The 22,089-nt window shown below is 34.5% G+C and overlaps 1 protein-coding gene across 2 annotated transcripts in view; it reads right to left on the bottom strand.

Annotated features, from left to right (window-relative positions):
* The window catches only part of TFPI (tissue factor pathway inhibitor), a 69,307-nt gene that overhangs the window by 26,723 nt on the left and 20,495 nt on the right, over positions 1 to 22,089 (bottom strand). For both annotated transcript variants that reach the window (XM_061203094.1, XM_061203103.1), the window contains exons 2-3: positions 11,262 to 11,384; positions 5,634 to 5,831 (exon numbers count right to left, since the gene is read on the bottom strand). In XM_061203094.1, the coding sequence (XP_061059077.1) occupies positions 5,634 to 5,831; positions 11,262 to 11,382 (319 nt within the window). In that variant the 5' untranslated portion in view covers positions 11,383 to 11,384. The remainder of the gene's footprint in view (positions 1 to 5,633; positions 5,832 to 11,261; positions 11,385 to 22,089) is intronic.

The following is a 22,089-nucleotide window of genomic DNA, read 5'->3' on the forward strand; positions in this document are numbered from 1 at the left end:
TGTTACATTTTTAATTTATGAAGGCAGGGAAAGAATATATACATATAAACAGTATATAAGACTAGAGTGCTGAGTAATCATTTTTGCTCTGTTTTACCTACTGACAGTAGCCACAGAACAGGAACATAGAGACGCTTGATTTCAATATTCATGCAATATTAAAAGAGAGAACTTGTTCCTTTCTGGTTTCATCCCAAATCAGAATAATTCACCTGGTATACATGCAAACTAACTCAAATAACGTATTTTAGCACATTCGAATTTTAGATGTATTTAAATTACCAATGATTATCTTTGAGGATTCTGAAAATAACAACCATGGATACCCTATTTATTTTTATGCCAATTACAGTCTGAAAAGATAGAAAAGGTTTACAGCAAATTATCCAAGTTATCATATTTTCCTAGATTTATGCAGAACATAACATTTATTAATGATGCCTTAAGGAATAATGAGAGTATGTTTTACTAATTCTTATTTTAGTAATTCCTTGAACTCCAATGTATATGAATTCACATTTAAATATTTCATTATGAATATTAAAATTAATTAATATCAAAATTACTTCATAATTACCTGATACATTTAAACAATTGTAAAAAAAATTTTTTTTTCCCCTATTCTTTCTTCATCTTTTTGTTTTCTGTTGGGAAAGGGGAGGGTAAAATCTGAACGCTAACTTTTTTTTTTTTTTTTAATTTATTTATTTATGGCTGTGTTGGGTCTTCGTTTCTGTGTGAGGGCTTTCTCTAGTAGTGGCAAGTGGGGTCCACTCTTCATCGCAGTGCGCGGGCCTCTCACTATCGCGGCCTCTCTTGTTGCGGAGCACAGGCTCCAGACGCGCAGGCTCAGTAATTGTGGCGCACGGGCCTAGTTGCTCTGCGGCATGTGGGATCTTCCCAGACCAGGGCTCGAACCCGTGTCCCCTGCATTGGCAGGCAGATTCTTAACCACTGCGCCACCAGGGAAGCCCTGAACGCTAACTTTTATATTTCATATTTGTTGAAGTCAGCCTAGAAAATTTTCCAAGTAGATGGGAAAAGACTCTATGAACAGAATATTCTTGTTACTGGGTAAGTCTTCGCTATTCCCAACAAATAAAACACAAAATAAACTTAAAAATAAAGAGAATGGAAAAAGTATTTACATGCTCTTTAATTCCCTGTGGAGAAAATTCCCATGTAAATCCCCATGAAAAGCCACAAGTCACAGTTAGCCCAACCAATAAAATAGTAATTAATATAAACAGCATACCTACTAGAGTCTTTAAAAGTTGCTGTAGAGGCTGACTAGCTAAAAAGCTAAGTGGGAATTTGATCTCTTTCATCTAATTCTTTAATTCCCACACTACATACACCTATTTTTCAAAAAATAATAATCAAATACAATGTTGTTCTTGTTTAGGCTATGGGAAAAAAGCAACTAAACCAAAAGACAGACATTTTGAAAGCCATGTGTTTAGAAACCATTTTACAAACTATATTTTAATTTTTTCTACCTTATTAACTTTGTTACCATGTCTCTATTATTACATAGGTAAATACATCATGCAAGATTATACATATTTGGAAACAACTGATAAAACAGCTTTACATGCAAAAGGACAGCTGAGCATACATATCAAACTAAACACATCCTTAGTTCCCATTCTCTGAAATATCTGGTTTGACTTTATTCTCAGGCATGGTAATTTACAAGCCATAGTTCTCGAAGGTCCCCAAAATAAAACAAAATTTCAGCTTCCAAGGCTTAATATATGATATACATCATATTTCTCCTTTCACTTCTGTCAGTTTTTTCTTTGAAAATTTTCCAGTTCTGTAATTGAGGCATACACATAGACATTGAGGATTATTATGGCTTTTTGATTTATTGGCCCTCATTCCTATAATGTATCTTTCCTTTCTCCTGCCGATATTCCTTGTCCTATAGTCTACTTTTACTAATCATTCTTCTGATCTGTGCTTGCATGGTATATCTTTTTTCATCTTTTCACTTTTAACCTCTCTGTGTCTGTATTTTTAAAACGTCTTTCCTGCAGACAACATGTACTTAGTTCGTGATATTTTTTTATATTGTCTACTATATACCTTTTAATTGGAGTGATTATACCATTAAAATTTAATGTAATTTTAATATGCATCTTTAATTCATGACAATTTGGCTTCAAGTAATTTATACCACTTTCATCTGTAGTATCAGAACCTTACAACAGTAATCTCATATGTTCCCCCTCCTTTCCTGTGTGCTTTAGTTTTAAATCCTTTACTATTACTCACAGTGCAAGTCTGCTAGCAATAAATTTTCTCATTGTTAATCTGAAAAAGTGTTTATCTCCATTATAAGGGTATTTTTAATAGATCTAGATTACTAATTGGCAGTTTATTTTTTCTTTTAGTTCTTTAAAGAAGATGTTCCATTTTCTTCTCTTGTGAATTGCTTCTTGATGGGATCTTGGGGATTCTTTTGATCTTCATTCCCTCATGTATCATTTTCCTCATTTTTTTATGATTTACTTTTTATCCACAATTTTCAGCAATTTGATTATTATATTCATTTGTGTGGACTTCTTTTTCTTTGTATTTATTCTTTTTTTTTTTTGATTTTGTCAATGTTCTTGGTTCTACGAGTTACAGTTTTCATCAAATGTGGATAATTCTTTGCCATTTTTTTGTTCACATATCTTCTGCCCCAACCACCAGGACTCCAATTACACATTTTGATAGACTTCTTGATTTCCTGTCATGGGTTATTGGGCTATATTCTTTTTTGTTTGCTTGTTTAGCCTTTTTTTATCCTCACTGTCCTTCATCTTGAACAGTTACTATTGCTCTGTCTTTAAGTTTACTGACCTTTTCTTCTGTAATGTCTAATCTGCTTTAAGTACATCTGGAAAATTTCTTATTTTATATACTGAATTTTTTAGGTTTAGAATTTCCATTTAGTTCTCTTTTATATATTCCATTTTCCATTATTATGGAAAATTATATTTATATTTCCATTTTCTCCTTATTATGGTCATGTTTTCTTTAAATCCTTTACCATATTTATAATAGCTATTTTAAAGTCCTTGTCTACTAATTTCGTCACCTCTGTCATTGCTGTCTGTTTGAATTGAGCACTTTTTTCCTAATTATGGATCACAGTTTGCTGCTTCTTCAAATGTTTAGTATTCTGGGCAGGAGGGATTATAGATATTTTTGAATATTATGCTGTTGGCTGCTGGATTTTATTGTCTTCCGTTAAAGAATGTTTTACCATCTTCCATTAAAGAAGTGCCTTTTGGCAAGTAGTTAAGTTACATGTGGATCATCTGGAACTTTTAAGGCTTGGTTTAAGCTTCACTATGGCAAGGTTAAAGTAGCTTTTACTCTAGGTCTAATTTAGTCCTAGTACTAAATTAAATGTAAAATTTCTCCTAGTCATGTGGGAGCTCTGGGAATTGTTCCACTTACAAATCCCTGTAATTACTTTCTCAAACTCATGGAATTTCACCAAGTGCATACAGTTTTATTATTAAGTAACAAACTCAAAGGGACCCTTATCCAGATTTTTTAGCTTTTTCTCTACATATGTCCATTCTCTCTCACGTATTGTCCCTCAAAACCCAGCCACCTCAGTCTACCAGTCTCCAATCTCCACATCCTCCACCATGGAGACCACCATGCTGCGCTGGTATTTCCCTCCTTTAACTGTGGTCTGAAGTGCCTTCATGCAGATTGCTGGGGAGACTGGAGGGTTCACCTCACGTGTTTCCCGTCTCTCAGAGATCACAATCCTGCACTGCCTTTTGATCAATGTCTGTAAACAGCTGATTCATATATTTTGCCCAGTTTTCTAGTTATTTACATTAGGAGAGAAAGTTCAGCTCCAGTTACTCCATCACAGCTGAAGACGGAATTTTCTCCTTAGGCGATTTTTTAAAATCTTAGTAATTCTTCTATGTCAGCTATATCCTTAACAGTAGCTTACTATATAAAACATTCAGATATTTAAACAGTAATATCAATGACTTTTGAAGCGATAATGAGGAGATGGGGGCAAAAGACATATAGTTATGGTAGGCAGGAATGATGTTTGAGAAAACATTATAGCAGGACATTCACTGAAGAACAAAATCATTATATTTGATTAATTTCTGAAGAAAAGGGTAACTTTTCACAATGGTGAAATAAAAGATTTGTAAATTATAAAAACTAAACAGATATGTATTTCAGGAAAGAGGCCAGTTGATGAAATTAAGTAGGCTGCTACATGAAAAAGTGAGGATTACAAAGAATGAGGCAACCAGGCCTCTAGCCAAGGTGCTGAACCTGAGTGATACTCAGTACAAAAGGATACTTGGCCCAGTATGTAATAGAGCAGGGTATAGAAATCTGTGATGAATGGAAAATGACCAGGCAATCACAAAAACCAAAGGTACTACAGAGAACCACTGAACTGCCTAATCTGTGTTAGTAACATTTCTAGCACATCTATGGAGAGGAAAGAGGGAAATAAGTGCTCTGAGATAAAGAAATTCATTCACATCAATTCTTTTCTGCCAGCTCTGGAGCATACAACAGTCACAGAGGAGAAAAGCTCTCTGTTTTTACCACACTGAGATTTTCCCATAGGCCAAGAGCATCATGATGCCAAGGCTGTTTTGTAAAAGCTGTTTAGGAAAGCATTATCAGAGTGAAAATGCAGACCTGCCTGCTTTGCAAAAAACAAGACACCAGTGTTAACTAAAGATACCATCGCTATGGCCCTACAGTTTAATTCAACTGTCTCTAAGAACATGCAGTGGGGAAATTTGGGACTAGATACTGCAGAAATAAAGACAACTCAGGATTTTCTATCTCTCAAGTAGCTCTCAATTCAGAAGAATAAAACTGAGATAAAAACATTCAAAATTTTGACCAGTAATTGTTTGGAATTTATCTCAGTCTAAAGAGAGAAAACCACATGAAACATTGTAATTTGTAGAATTTGCAAAAAAAAAAAAAAAGTTGTTTTAACATGATTAAAAGAATAAAAGTGTTCAATAAAGTTTAATAGTAGAATGTGATATGCTTTTAAACCTTATAACTTAGTAAAACTATGAAAAGTTGGGTTCAGTAAGGTCTTCATTGGTCATCAGGGATGATATTTTCTACATTATTCCAAGGCTCCAAAGAGAAGGATTTAACTTTCATATATATATTTCTATAATTTTCTAATTAGTAGCTGTTGAAAACCTCAAATTGGATTAATTCATTATCTTGACAGGGAAACAACTATGAGATCATTGTATTGGTAAAGGAAAGTCTAAGTCACTGTGAATAACAATTTATTTCCTGTGAACTCATAGCTACCCAAGGAGGTTGAATTACACTTAATTTGCTGCAGATATAAAACCTGTTCTGCAAATTTAAGGGTTTTCTTCCCTCTTTATTATGGATAAGAGTATAGGACAATAAGCTTAATGTATTTTTTAATGACTGATACAAAAAAATGAAAAACAGTAGTTGAACATAAAAGCTAAAAAGGTGAAAAAAAAATTTCTTGGAATGTTAAAATAGTTTTAACTTTTTTTCTAAAATTATCAAATCTATGATTAGATCTAATAACTCTAAAGGTTTCTGGGTGATAAGTGTCTCCAGAAACCTACCTCTTGTACATTTTTCTTTGCACTCTTCCAGACTTTCAAATCGATTCTGATTTCCTTCACATCCCCCATATATAAATTCTTCACATTGCTGAGTGTGAATATTGAAAAAAAATCTCTTTATCATTGCTTTGCATGGGCCATCATCTGCTTTCAATGCACAAAATGAATGTACAAGTTTCAATGGTGGCAACTCAGCATCTATAAGGTAAAAATAAAAGAATAACATTCCTTTTCATTTCATTTTTAATACATCTTAATTTTAAGGAGAAGTACAACAATAATAAAACAGACTGATATAAGAAACTATGAAAAGTTATCAAAAAGTTAGATAAAATATATAAACTCACCAAATGAGACAGGTCTTACCAACTTTATTAAACTTTAATAGTTGATTATTAACCAAGTTTTAAGGAAAAATATCAAATATTTTTTCTAGAGTCCTGTTATAGATGTTGCTTAAACTCATACCAGTTGACCAATATGGAATTGAGTAGTAGTTATAAGGTAACTGATGTGTTGACATTACAAATAAGTAAAGATGTCTCCCTAATCCACAGCTGTGTCATTTTATACATATAAAACAACTCTTTAAAAGCAACAATATCAGGGTTGGTACGTGACTCCAATCCTCATGAAAAAAAAAGCAACAGGGTATTTATATTCATACATGTATGTATATATCATACTACATTAAACCATTCCCTAGTTATGAAAATTTAGGTGTTAAATATTATAAATTACAAATAATTAATTTTCTTAAATTATACACACAAGTACTTCTTTTCTCTAGAAATTAATAATATATAATAACATTTTAGAGTATTGTATATATCTGTATATAAACAAAAACTGACATGAAAAAAATATATTTTCCCTTCATCACTGAAGTTACAACTGTCAATTTGAATTCAAAAATAAGCGAAAGCATTTTCTGAGTAGTACATTTATGTATGATTGTGAATGCTATTTATATTCCTTTCTTTACTTAAAGATGGATAATTCTATACATGACATTCTGAGTTGCTAAAAAGTTGTGAGAAGTTAGAGAGCTTCAAGGACCCTAAGTGGTGCACCTGACTGAGAGATGGCCCACGATGTGTCACTGAATTAGCACTTTATGTTTTATCTTTTCTAGATACATTTTTGTAGGGCTGACCAAAATTTGACCTATCAGTTCTATAAATATCCTATCTTAGGAGCAGATCTTAGAATCTCAGAAGTCACATAAATAATTTTGAGAAATGAGCTAGAATAAAAACTCTATGACATTTTCAAATCTTATGGCTATATACCATTATTTCAGAAATTCCTATAGCACTTCTCATACAATATGATGGTCTTAATTCCCAAGTTAATGTTACTTTAGAACTCTACAGACACCGAATCATTGAAGCAGTGCTTCAGACAAGCACCTTTAATATAGGCCACTTGTAGAACACAGACAGCTTTACCTGAGTTGCCAAATACTGTATACTTAGGGAAACTATGTCTTATAAATCAATAATTTATATCAGATTCTTTCTCATTGATTACTCCCGCATTTTTGACTTTTCATATATTTGATATTCCTTATCATCATGCCAAATCTTTTATTTTACATTTTCTGTATTAAGAATATACCATCCTATTTTCAACCTGCTATTTAGTAATGGTGCCACCAGGTGGTGGCAGTGCACCACAAACAAAGGATATTACACCATAGTTGTAGCAGTTGTCCTGGTAGTAACAACTAACGTTTACTGAGTAATTACTGTGCTCCAGACATTTCGCAATTATATTATTTAACGATCACAACAACCTTCTGAATTAGGCATTATTATCTCCACTTCACAGATTATAAAAGAGCACTGCAAAAATTAATTGTTCAGTTCACACCATAAGTGGCTTCAGAATTGACCCTCAAATAGTTTTATACCAGATACTGCTCACCTTCTTAATAACTGAGTGATATTGTCACAGATCTGTGTGACTGAGACTCCTTAATTGGCATTTAAGTCAAGCACATAGATTTAATTTTACAATTTCCACTCAATAAATTTTTCTAAACTTCACTTTATAAAAATTAAAAATGGTTTCAGTGATGAAAGCAGGTAATGATTTTATAGCAATTTCCTAAAGAAAACACTAAGAATTAACTTTGAGTAATGTATTTTACTAATTATTATCTAGTTACTCATTTTTACCATTCATATTTTATTGTATTTCTTACACGAATCCTATATTAGAATATTCTTTTGTGCAGTGAGCTTGCAACCTCACACTTGGGCACAGCATTCCTGATTTGGGGGAGTGATCAGGTGGCCCCTTTGGACACACAGCCATGCCATGCCACTAAAAAGGGATGAAAGTTGGTCTTGTTTTCATTTTTTAATTTAGATAAACCTTTTCAAAAGTTAACAGTCGTGTGTTGGTCATGTGTGTCAGGCACTGTGCTGTCATGGCAGATATGATAGTAAATTAGGTGGCAGTAACCACCCCCCCACTTCATGGAGCATGAGGACACTAAAGACGTAGTTATATAAATATTCAAGAAGTTCAGGATGCTGTGTAAGTGTATAATAAGATACTTAAGCTTTTCTGAGGGGATCAGGGGTCACTTTCCTGAGACTTGAAGAAAGCGTTGACTGTGACAAGGATCTACCTAAGTCCATAAAACTGGAAAAAACATACAAGACAATGTGACAGGACTTTAATCTGATGTAGTGAGATAAACAGAATTATAGTTTATATGTAATTATTTTCATAATTAATTTCTTATATCGGGTTGGCCAAAAAGTTCGGGGTTTTCCATCACATCTTACGGAACTTTCTGGCCAGCCCAATATTTTATGTCTCACAGTCTGAGAATTAAAATCTTAGTCTTCCCTCCCCCTATCCTGGGATGTTGAATGGAAGGCTCATGATAATATTTGGGGATGTGTCATATCCTTGACTATTAGAATCCTCATTCTCCTGGAATTTGTTTGGGAACCTAGAGCTTTAAGGTTAACCTACTATCTAGGAGTCTACATGCTACTTGACTCTCTAACTAAAATATTTGATTTCTCTGGAAAGGAAGAGCACAGACATGTACTCTGCCTCCTCTGTGCTAGGAAATATGCCAGATGCTTTTATGCAGTTTATATAACAACCATTTAAATGTAGTTATTTAGATCACTTACTTATAGATTAGGATACTGGGAGTCAGAGAGTTTACATAAACTCATCTAATTTTGCAAAGCTGCTATGTGGCAAACTACACATGCATACTTAGGTCTGTCTGATTCTAAATATTATGAAACATACTTGCCTTTCTCTAAATGCTCCCTGCTAATCTTGTCTCTCCCAGTCTAAAGGAATTTAAAAAAAAAAAAAAAAACCTTATCACCACTATTTTTTAATCATTTTTATCTTATCAAAAAGTTTCTCTATTTCATCCTCCCTGCTGGTTGAACTAATTTTAAAACGTCTACTATTGACTTGTGAGAGAAGCCATAAAATCTTGTAATGTTTTTCAATAAAATGCTAGTACAGTATTTCAATGAAATGGCATACATCTATAAAATGATGGCATAACCTTGGCATATTGTGATAGATGGTATCTCCAAAATTGAATCGATACAGACACAGGATCATGCTATCACAAGATCAATTAAAAACAAAACAAAAGAAAACCAAAACTGCATAAGACTGTGCAGCCAGTCAGCTAAGTGGTCTTCAAATCTAGCTTTAAGATCAAAATTTTTCCTTATCCAGGTGGGTTTGGTCTGGATTTACCCAGAGATTTTAAACTTGGGTTTAATTATTGATGGGTTAGTTCTGGTTTCTTGGATGACTGTGGCAGCAGCAACAACTTCAGGAACATCCTGGTTAACTGGCATGCATTTTCTCAGCCTAATTGAGGGAGCTTGGATGAGGTGAATATTAGGAACACTTGGACTCTTTCTCCTCCCACTTTCTAAGACGGGATTGCCTGCTTTGCCCTGTTGGGACTTACTGTAGCCTCTGCATTCCTTTTCTACCCAACCTCCAGAATATTAGAACTTTAGCCATCCCTTTTGAAAAATGAGTGGAATGAAGAATTAGAGTCCATCTCACAGTGCCCACATTCTTACTCTCATAAGGCACATAATGGTTTTTTACTTTATCAAATAATGTTCCATCTTTAGGAAATTTTCCCAATAATATATATGTATTTTTCGGTGGCATATAATAATAAGCCTTTATTTTTTATTCATGGGTAGGATGTGAATGGCCCTTCTGATCCCAGCTGGGTTTGCTTCTTATCGACCGGTCAGCTGGGGGCTGATGTAGACTGGGCCTGCCTGGGCCGACGGACTTCAAGCTGTGGGTCCAGTGGGTCTAGACCTTCAGATCTGCTCCCAGTGTCTCATTTTTGGGTGCAGGCTGAAGTGATGTAGCATGTACCATTTGGCCACTTCCCTGTGCCAAGCTCTCAGAGAGCCAAGCTTAGATGAGTCCCCCTTTTCTTTGTGTCAACAGCAGCACCCTTATGCATGCCTCTTATCATTTCACTTACTACATTACACTGAAATAATCTGTCTACATTAAAGTCTCCCTTGTGAAACCATGAAATTTTGGAGAAACTGGTCTCAGTCATCACTTCTTCCCTAGCACCTACCGGGGTTTCAGGCACATAAGATATATTTATTCAATCTTTATCAAAGGTTAGTACAAGGAACAAAATCACATTAAAGAGCTGTTGGAGATATGAAATCAAAATGTATTTATGGAAATCTTTTGTACATCATAAACATATATACAAATGAATAGAAGCTATCACTTTGTTCAGTCTCTCATTAACAATGACGAGATTTTTATCACTAATTTACTAATTTGCCACAAAATATTACTTTTAAGAAAGAAATAAATCTATAATAACGATCACTACACAGTCTCCTCCTTGTTCTATTGTTTTATTGTTAAAACAGTTGATGCTTGAACAACACATGTTTGAGATGCATGGGTTCACTTATACAAAATTTTTTTTCAGTAATAAATACTATAGTACTACGTGATCTGTGGTTGGCTGAATCTGCATGCAGAACGCAGGACATAGAGGAATCGTGGATACGGAGGGCTGACTATAAGTTATATGTGGATTTTTGCCTTCACTGATGGTTCGTGCCCCAACCCCTGCATTGCTCAAGGGTCAACTGTATTTTATTTTTAGACACAGAACTTTATGGGATTAGAACTATCTTCTATTACCCAGATCTTCTGGTGTCCTGCTTGACTAGATTCTTACTTTGGACTCATCTGAGAAGTTTTTTATTTGAGGAATAAAGGCAAGAAGGAGAGAATGACTGAAACCTCAGATGTTTGTACTTTCCTTTTCCTTCTCTTACTTTTCCCAGCCAAAGGGTGACATCAAGGTTCATAGACAGTTGTATCTATATCATTTTGCTCCTTGCAATTTTTCAGAGGTACTTCAGTATTTAATATATAGTCTGAGAAAAAAGAGATCTTCTTTGCTAAAGTGACTTTTTTTTTGGACTAAGATTTTGGAAAAATGTCACTTCAATAAAAACTGATTTTTCTACAAGATGGAGAAAAATGTATTAAATTTTTGGATTAAAATTGAGAGCTTTGACTAGCTTAAAAAGATGAATGCTTCTAACATTTTACCTGTAATGTTTGTATGTTCTTCATCTTCCTCAGGAACAGCATTAAGAGGGGAGGAGGCACAACTAAGAAGCAGACATACAGAAACACAAAAAATCTGTTCTTTCTTCATTGCATCAATCATCTCTGAAATACAGAACACAGATATATCTAATAAATAAAATGTTAATGTGGATTTATATATAGACTAGTAGGAACCTTATGCATACCTCCACATGTAAATTTCTATGACATTTAATGCGTATTCTCATACATTTCTGTCCACAAATTCCATGAGTCATATTTAAAACGTGTGTATTAGCATTCAATATTGTAGACACACATACTTTCAGTGCATATAGCTAATAATATTCAAGTACAGAGGTCATATTTCAATCTTGAAAATACACATTAAAATGACAAGAACTGAGAGACATGGGTAATCCTGATCAACATGACTAAGTATGTATTAAGATCCATTTTCATTTGCAATTCTATTTGCCACATCTTTCTCATAACTATTCTTTTTTGAGTCAGAACTCATTTTACTTTAATTTTTCTTGCATTTTTCTATTATTTCTTTAACGCAACTTTCAATTTCTGATTTCTCTTTCCCTTTACTCCCATGTTCAAAAAAGAAACACATTTCCAAATTTTCATCTTTGTTTCCTTTAAAGTATGTTTCTGTTTTTATAACCAATTTCCTAACCAGGTTTTCTATGAGATTGCAAACAGAACTGTTGAAAAAAGAAATGTCTAACATTCTAGCCAGTCCTTTGTCCCAGTTCTTCTCCCTCAACTTAGGGAGTTATCGGATTCAAAAGAGTTTCATAGAAAAGTGACTTTAAGTGATAAATCAACACATTTACTCTCTATAGGAAACAGATTTCAGCAGGAGAGTTAGACTTCCTGTTTCAAAATTATTTAAAGATCAATAGCAAAAAATAATGGAAAAGCACATATAAATTTTTTTCTTTAAGGCTATTTTTCCTTTGGATTCAAAAGTGGAAGGAAATGTGTAATGTTCACACAGCATGGGAAGAGAAAAAGAAGAGAATGCATGCACGTGCTCAGCTGCTGATGCGATCGGAATCAGGAAGGAAAGAGCAATGCTATCAGTAAATGTTATTCAGAAATGCAGGAACAGATATTCCATCAAAAACAATTTAGAGAATATTCTGTTTATGTCTATAGTGGATCACAGCTGCAATACACATCATTAAAGTGTAGTCATAGTAAACAATAAAGTAATAAATGGCATTTGCTTTAAACTTCATTAAAATCACTAGTGAAATGTATAACCTATTTTCTCACAACACTTTGGAAATGTTAACACATTTTTGAATTTTAGTCAGTAGCAGTCTTACATAACTTCTAAATCATATCATAAAGTATTTGAATTCACAAATATATATGTATTTAAATGTATGCACAAATATACATATACACTGCTGACCTTTGACCAACATGGATTTGAACTGCATGGGTTCACTTATACATGGATTTTTTTTCAATAGTAAATGCTATAGTACTACACGATCCATGGTTGCTTGAATCCTTGGATGTGGAACCGCTGATATAGAGGAACTGTGGATATGAAGGAATTGTGCATATGGAAGGCCTAATCAGAATAGTGTGACTACTTTTCTTCATGGACTAGATTCACATAGCTTCAGCATAGCACTGATAGTTTCGGTTTGGAGGTGTCCCACCACTGGACCAATATGTTTGAGGTGGAGAGCTACAGGAGACTAGCACAGATTTGGTGGACCCTAAAAAAGTCAGGGGTCAGGGAATAGGAAAATGTCAAAACACTGCAAATCTTAATGTAAGTATATGAGTTTAAGGGTGGAGTGGACAGGTGTAGCTTCCAGAAGAAAGCAAGGGTGTTGGACATAAAAAACTATGAGTATGCTCTATAGCAAGCCATAGCTAATTAATGACTGATACAGAACTTGAATTCAAGTGAGCAGATTGTTAGTTCAGTACTTTTTCTTCTCCACAATGTTGCCTCTGAAAAGTGACCAAAACCACTAAATATTTCAACTTCTAAGAGCAGTGTAGAAGACTGATTTGGGTGCGCCACTGAAAAAATAGCACAACTTGTTATAACATTCATAAAACTGTAATTTGTGGAGATCAACTAGAGTGAACTGATGTAATTATATATTATTGTAATGAACTTATTTTTAAATTTCAAAATGCATTATTACATTGTAAAATGACAAACAAGATAGCAAACCCGACCTGAAGCTATGCATTGATTAACACACTTCTTACACATCCTTGTACCTTTCTGTACTCTATTGTCTTAAATAGCTGGCCCCATTAAAAATATGTATTACCCAACCTGGTATCATACACAGAAATTGATTCAAGAGAATTCAACCATCTAAATGTGAAAGATAAAACATTAAATTTTAGGAGAAAAAACATATGAGAATATGTTCATGATGAGGTTGGCAAGCATTTTTGAATCAAGATATAGACAGCACCAATTAAAAATAAAATACTGATAATTGGATTTCATTAAAATCAAGAACTTCTGTTCAACAAAGGAAGCACCGTTAAGATACTGAAAAGGCAAGTTGTGAGGAAGTATTTGAAATTCATACATCTTAAGCTTATATATTGAAAATGTATAAAGAACTACAAATAAATATGCAATTAAAAATGGATTAAAGATTGTACAAGCACTTTTCAATAGATTATATATATACAGTCAATAAGCATATTAAAAGATGCTCAACATCATTACTCATCAAAAAATACGAATCAGCACTATTATGAGATACCACAACTAAAATTAATAAAAACTGACAATACAAAATGTTGGTGAGGATGTGGACCTTTAACATTGGTGGGATTATGCTATGGTCTGAATGTTTGTGTTCCCCCAAGTCCTTATGTAGAATTCTAACTCCCAAAGGTGATGGTATTAGGAAGCAGGACCTTTCAGAAGGGATTAGATCATGAGGGATGGGATGTGTTCTTATAAAAGAGATCCCACAGAGGTCCCTTGTACCTTCCATCATGTAAGGACACAGCGAGAAGGCACCAGCTCTGAACCAGGAAGAGGGCCTTCACTCTTGCTAAATCCTCTTTAATTTGTGATCTGTCATCAGAAGTTATTTAAGCAAGAATATATTACATGAATGTGTTGAGTCAGTGACTAGTTGTGCATAATAATAATAATAATAATAATCTCACAAAGGGAGATTTAAAAATCTAGAGAAAGCCTTGACCCTTAAGGAATTTATGCTCAACCAACTGAATTAAATACAAATGCAATGTTAAGTGCCAAGATGAATTGTGAGAATATCTTTGCATATACCAGGCACGTAGTAGTGGACAATAAATATATGTTAAATTATTTACCTTGAATAAAAATAGTATTTATACATTAGGGCAATAAACCAGAAATTCAAAGCTCAGCTCTGCCAGCAACCTAAGTAACCTTTGGAAATTTACATTTCTGAACCTGATTCAAAAAATGCTTGACTTGGGCTAGATTGTCCTTAAATTACATTTCAGTTCTAAAAATTTATGCACTTGAACTAACACATTTTACTCACTTTGCGGAATAACATAGTTATGTCGTATAACTTACATTTTATAGTCACTTTAATGATAATTTGCAGCATCAATTTTAACCTTTTTAGTCAAGGTATGTTCCTAGAATACCAGTTCAGCAAGATGTTATTAGTTATTATATTTAAAAAGTGTTCATAGATTAATATATATTTATATCTAAGTTTAAAAATTTATATAGGTTTCTTAACTCTAGGACTTTTAAAGAATCCTTAATGTGGTAATGTGCAATAGTATCTTCTATGGGAGATATAGTAACTGCATTTCCAAATTTATATGTCAAGGGACTATTTTCCCATAAAATATTTTCGGAAAATATCTTGAGAGATAATATTACAGATAAGAAAAAGTCAGTAGGTTTTCTGAGCTAGAAAAATATTAAAAAGTATGATATGCTTTGTGTATTAATAAAATCCAGCATGTATGGAAAGATGTTGAGAGGGCAAAATTATAAGTGGAATTAACAGCTAGAATGTTGCAGATCAGATTGAAATTATGAAAAGGGAGTTATCAGTGAACTACAGAGAAAGGGGCAGGCATTTTGAGTTAGTATTGATAAAACTGAGTCATTGAATAGATACAGAATATGAAGGTCAGAGGATTCAAGTATATGCTGAGTGAATTGTTGTGCTAGTCATACAACTTGGTAAATTAATGTAAATATTGATTGGTGTACATATTAGGGATGAATTCGGTCAGGACAGATTACATTTGAGGTTATGTTTTCTAAGTGGAACAGTATAAGGGCAGTTAAAGACACAAGGCAGGAGATAGGAAATATTTTGCTATAGCCCCATCATCATTAGGAAGGATCATTTTGACAAGGGAAAAGGTGTCCAATATGTCATTCCCAGCTCCCCTTTCAACTTTATTTCCTGTCAGTCTTTTCTGTAATTACTCAGCTTTATGGATACTGTCTACTAACCCCTTGGCTCCACTGAAGCTGTTGATTCTTGAACATAGCATATTCATTCTAGGTTTAGTACTTTAAATTTGTTATTTCCTGTCATGGGAGCACTCTTCTACAAGATCCTGGAATGACAGACTCCCTTCTTTTAGTTAGGACACTTGTCAGGTATCCTCTCTCCAAAAGACCTTCTTTGAGCACCATATTTAAAAAGTAACAACCACAAGTTCCTCTATTACTCTCTACCCCAATAACTTGAGGGTTTTTTTAAAAGATTTTTTTGTGTTTTCATTATTGAATTGTAGGAGCTCTTTATATATTATGGATATAAGTTCTTTGCCAAATATATATAAGTATTCTATCTTGGTCTATGTCTTATCTCTTCAATTTTATACGTATCTTTTGATAAGCACAAACTTTTAATTGTGATAATTTCAATTTTAAAAAATGTTTCAATAGCTATAACTATATCCACAGAGTTGTATAAACATCACCACAATCAATTTTAGAATATTTTCATTACCCTATAAGGAAATTCCTCACCCTTTAGCCATCACCCCCAGCAATTTTCCCATCCCCACGTTCCTAGGAAACCATTAATATAATTTCTGTTTCTATATATCACCTAATTCTAGACATTTCATATAAATGGCTTTGAGTCTGGCTTCTTTCATTTAGCATAATGTTTACAAGGTTAACCCATACTGTAGCATATATCAGTACTTAATTTCTTTTTTTAAAACTTTACTTATTTTATTTACTTATTTATTTATTTATTATTTATTTATTTATTTTATTTATTTATTTATTTTATTTACTTATTTATTTTCGGCTGCGGTGGGTCTTCGTTGCTGCGCGCAGGCTTTCTCTAGTTGCTGTGAGTGGGGGCTACTCTTTGTTGTGGTGCGCAGGCTTCTTATTGCGGTGGCTTCTCTTGTTGCTGAGCATGGGCTCTAGGCACGCGGGCTTCAGTAGTTGCAGCACACGGGCTCAGTAGTTGTGGTTTGTGGGCTCTAGAGCGCAGGCTCAGTAGTTGTGGCACATGGGCTTAGTTGCTCAGTGGCATGTGGGATCTTCCCAGACCAGGGCTCGAACCCGTGTCCCCTGCATTGGCAGGCAGATTCTTAACCACCGTGCCACCAGGGAAGTCCCAGTACTTAATTTCTTTTTATTGCTAAAAGTATTCTATAAATATACCACAATTTATTTATCCATTCATCATTTAATGAACATTTGTGCTGCTACCACTTTTTGGATATTACGAATAATCCTGCTATGAACATCTGTGCACGAGTTTTTGTGAGGACATATGTTTTTATTCCTTTTAGGTATATACCTAGGAATGAAATTATTGGATCATATGATAGTTCTGTTTAGTCATTTGAGGAACTGCCAAACTGTTTTCCAAAGCAGCTGCACCATTTTACATTCCTAAAAGTAATGACTTGTTTGTTTTTGGAATAGCACTTATCACCACTTACATATTTATTTGCATACATAGTCACTGTCTCTCCATCACTACAGCATTTTCCATTCTTAGCATAACATTCACAATTCTATGTTCAATACCCAAAATAATGACTGACATAAGGATAAATAAATGAATTAATGTGGATAAACTTTGTGAATTAAAATTAAGTTACAATATGGATCATTTGATATATCCATACAGTTTTATTTATTTCTACCAATCCCACCAAAAAATAGACATTAGAATCAATGTGATGGAATGTCCATCTATCCACATTTATTTTTCTAATTGTGTCTTTTGTATTGCTTATTCCACTTTTCTGGAAGTATAAAATATTTTAATTGAAAAATTTGTTTAAAAAGAAATTTTTCAAAGAAAATGTAAAATGAATAGAGTAGATTTCTATTTGTAAAATTTTGCTTAAGTGATAGGTAATTTGCAACTCAAAGAAAGAAGACAGGGTGATTGCTTAAATCCAGTCAAAAGAGATGGTGAGTGTGTAGGAGAGATGACTAAAGAAAGGTGTGCTTAGAAAAGAGGTAATTAGGTGAAAGAAATGTATTATTTATTACTTCACTATTTGTTTATGATATTAATATTCTTGAGAGGGTATGTGAAAGAAAGGCAAGTGGTCTGTGTGAATCTAGTTAAGTGAGGAGCCAAAAATGGAAAGGAAAAATGAAGAACTTTGAGGTTTTCACTTGTTGAGGATATGAGCTCATCTATGACCTTCATATCAACTATAATACTCTTAAAAATCCTATCCTATATGAAATATTACACCCATGTTAAGAAAACTGAAGCTCAGAAAGGGAATATAATTTTTCCAAGTAGAATGAAACTGAGCTAATATTTGCACCTATATCTGTGTAACCTCAGAGCTCAAGGTCACATCACCATACCAAGCTGCTGTCCCAAGAATTGGTCAATCTGTCTCAGCATTGTCTAGAAAGCACCCTACCTCCAGCTGCCTTCAAGGTTATTCTGGTTTGCTTGACAAGTATATTACTGTGGTAGAGGTGGCTATATCCCATATGGAAACCAAGAGCCATCAAATCAATCCAAGTAATGCCCTAAGTAACATCTCCCTCCCTCCCTCCCTCCCTCGCCCCTTCCTCCTTCCTTTCCTCCTCCCTCCCTCCCTTCCTTTTGCATGTTTAGTGGTTAAGAGGAGGGATCTGGATTAACACTGTGATATGAGCTGAACTGTGTCCTCTCCAAATTCATGTTAATGTCTTAACCCCCAGTACATCGGAATGTGACTGTATTTGGAGATAAGGCCTTTGAATAGATAATTAAGGATAAATGAAGTCATTGGGGTGGGTCTTATGACTGGTGTCTTTAGTAAAAAAAAAAAGAGAACGCAGACACACAGAGAAAGACTACCTATAAACCCAGGAGAGAGGCCTTAGAAGAAATAAACCCTGTTGACACCTTGATCTCAAACTCTAGCCTCCAGAACTGTAAGGAAATACATTTCTGTTGTTTAAGCTACCCAGTCTGTCATACTTTGTTTATGGCAGTTCTAGTAACCTAGTACAGACTGTAAAACTTTAAATACCAGTTCTGTACCTTACTAGTTACGTGAATTTGACAATATATTTATCCTCTCTTTGCCTCTATTTACTCATTTATAGACTGGGTATTTTACTAAAACCTATTTATAGAGTGTGAGGATTAAATGGAAAGGTCATTAGAATGATGACTAATACAATAAATTTTAGCTATTATAATCATTTTAAGTAATCCTTGACATCATTTTGGGTGTACTGTAAAAACGGAAGCAAAATATTTTGCTTATTCTTTGTTGAGAATGTCATCTCAGACTCTTTGAAAATCTAAACAATTGAAAATATAGCACTGATTTGTAGAGACCTTAGGCCCAAACTGAGAGACATTTTTGTTATAATTTGGTTAGGTATGGGAGGTTTCCTGGGCTACAAGTTGTAAGATGAGGCAGTACAAATCTTAACGTAAAATGAATGTTTTTCTAAGAATCCAAGTCCATTGGAGCTAGAAATATGTTGGCAATTTGGCTTTGGTGAGAACAACTCAAAGGAAATGGCAATGGATGTTGATGTGGATGAGAACTTGTGGCAGGATTCAAAGAGCAAAAAGCTCACAGGTAATGGAAGAGACCAATAGTAGGCTGGAAGGATAGCATTAAATTTCTTTTTTTTTTTTTTTTTTAAATTTTGGCGGTGTTGGATCTTCGTTGCTGCGTGCAGGCTTTCTCTAGTTGCTGCGAGCGGGGGCTACTCTTCGTTGTGGTGCGCAGGCTTTCTCATTGAGGCGGCTTCTCTTGTTGCGGAGCACGGGCTCTAGGCACGCAGGCTTCAGTAGTTGCAGCACTTGGGCTCAGTAGTTGTGGCATGCGGGCCCTAGAGCGCATGGGCTTTAGTAGTTGTGGCTCATGGGCTCTAGAGTGCAGGCTCAGTAGTTGTGGAGCATGGCTTAGTTGCTCCATGGCAGGTGGGATCTTCCTGGACCAGGGATCGAACCCGTGTCCCCTGCATTGGCAGGCAGATTCTTAACCACTGCGCCACCAGGGAAGTCCCCAGCATTAAATTTCTAATACATCATTTTGGGAAAGGCATATAACAACATGTAGGCAGTTATTACTCTATTCTATCATTAGTTTTGGGGTACACTCTTGTTATTTTATCATCTTATAAATTTATCTGGAAAAATCACATGTTGTGTTTACGTGTATATTATCATCATGGTGCTTATATAATTTAAACTTCCTAGTTCAGATTTTCTTTATCACACATCATTGAACTTTTTCTTTTTTAAAATATTACTATTAATCTCTAAGTTTAATGAGTACTTTGTCATGTCTAAAAGAAATTTCATGTTGGCTGCTTATTTATTTGCAGTGTAGCAATGAAAGACAGGAGAGACAAAACCCAACAACCAGAAAAAAAGAAAAAATATAACTTGAAAAATAATTCCAATTTTCTGCTCAGCAGTGGCAATGTTGTTATCCTCTTGGTGTTGAATACTTCCCTCCACTCAATTTGGCTGAACCCTGGGGGGGCTGCCCACTAAAACCTAGAGCTTGTTTTTATCTCTAACCTTTGTGCTTTCTTGGCTGTTTCTCATTTTGGGTGAGTTTGCAGTGCCCTAACACCAAGGATAATGAATGAAGAAAGGTAACATGAGAATAAATCTACAGTAAGGGGAGGAAGACAAAAAGCCCTATCGGTATTCTTACAGTTTCTTTTTTTTTTTTTTAATGTTTTGAAGTTCATTTTTTATAAGTAGTATTTTCAACTGAAAATTCCCAAATATTCACAACAATTAGAGTCTGGAAATGGATTTTTGTTAAATATATTTCTCACTAGACTTCCAACACTTGTTCCGGAATAGAGTTACTGAAATTGCATAATCACAGTGAGAGATTTGAGAGCCAGATTTTTCTCAGGAAAAGAGTATTTTTCTAAATAAATACATTGTGAAAATACAAATGTTTGGGCAGTTTCCCAAGAGAGATCTAAGGCTGTGTAACTGCACGGTTGCCACATACCAAATTCTAACAAGTCAGTACAGAGCCTTATCTCTTTATTAACTTCCCCCCTGGATCTCACATTACTGAGGCATTGAGTCGTCACTATAAGCATTATTTTGGTATCAGGATTATTTATCTATGACCTACAGTTAAAATTAAGATCAATTTCCTGAGGCTCTGGCTGTATGGTATATTCACCACATTTATTTTAAGAATGATAATAGAAGTACAAAGATATATCATTATAAAACATTTGTATTTTGTAATGATTTATTATTTTTTGAAGTGGTTTCTTACCTATTAGGTTACTGTATCTTTTTTTTTTTAATTTATTTAATTTATTTATTTTTGGCTGCGTTGGGTCTTCGTTGCTGCAAGTGGGCTTTCTCAAGTTGCGGCGAGAGGGGGCTGCTCTTCGTTGTAGTGTGCAGGCTTCTCATTGTGGTGGGTTCTCTTGTTGTGGAGCACGGGCTCTAGGCACGTGGGCTTCAGTAGTTGTGGCACACAGGCTCAGTAGAGTGCAGGCTCAGTAGTTGTGGCACACGGGCTTAGTTGCTCTGCAGCATGTGTGATCTTCCCGGACCAGGGCTCGAACACGTGACCCCTGCATTGGCAGGCGGATTCTTAACCACTGCGCCACCAGGGAAGCCCCAGGTTACTGTATCTTGATAATAATGCTGTGTAGCCAGTGGGGCAGGTATACTGAATTTATGTTAGAAATACATGGTTTGTTTTCCAACCTCATATGCCCAGGTGGCTAGTAAGTGACAGAGGCAGGATAGGATCCCAAAGCACCCTTAAAATAAACAAGATTTGTGGAATAGAGACCAAATCCAATGCAGGAAACTATAATTAAATGTATTAATCACTTAGTCTCTCTATGTTTATTTCTTTTTGCGCTATACCTTTATTGTGACTTGAAGAAGATGATTAGGCAATATCACCATGGGAACTATGGGATAAAAATTGATTTCTCAAAATAATTGATTTCTCTGGTTTGCTAATCCTACAAGTACAATTAACTGACCAATATAAGTTTTTATTGTGATCATTACTGTAATTTTTGATTCAGTAAGTTGTCTAAATGTTTTCTATTCCTAGCTTTAGCTCTACACTTCATTAGTAATTATACTTATTACTGTGTAAATATTTCCACATCACTCTATCCATATATATGGGTAGCTAGTTTTTGGCCCAAGCCTTAGCGAACCATATTAGATTAGGGAATAGGTCATAAACCTTAGAAAACTTAGGTGTTTGCCTCTCATACCTGGGAAGAGGATACAGAAGTTCACCCATCAGTCAAAGCCTGAATGAATAGATTAGAAGAAGTCTACACAAGGGAATATCTAAAAGAGGTACTTGAAAAATC

Source organism: Eubalaena glacialis, chromosome 1, assembly GCF_028564815.1.
Source record: "Eubalaena glacialis isolate mEubGla1 chromosome 1, mEubGla1.1.hap2.+ XY, whole genome shotgun sequence".
Classification (NCBI taxonomy): domain Eukaryota; kingdom Metazoa; phylum Chordata; class Mammalia; order Artiodactyla; family Balaenidae; genus Eubalaena; species Eubalaena glacialis.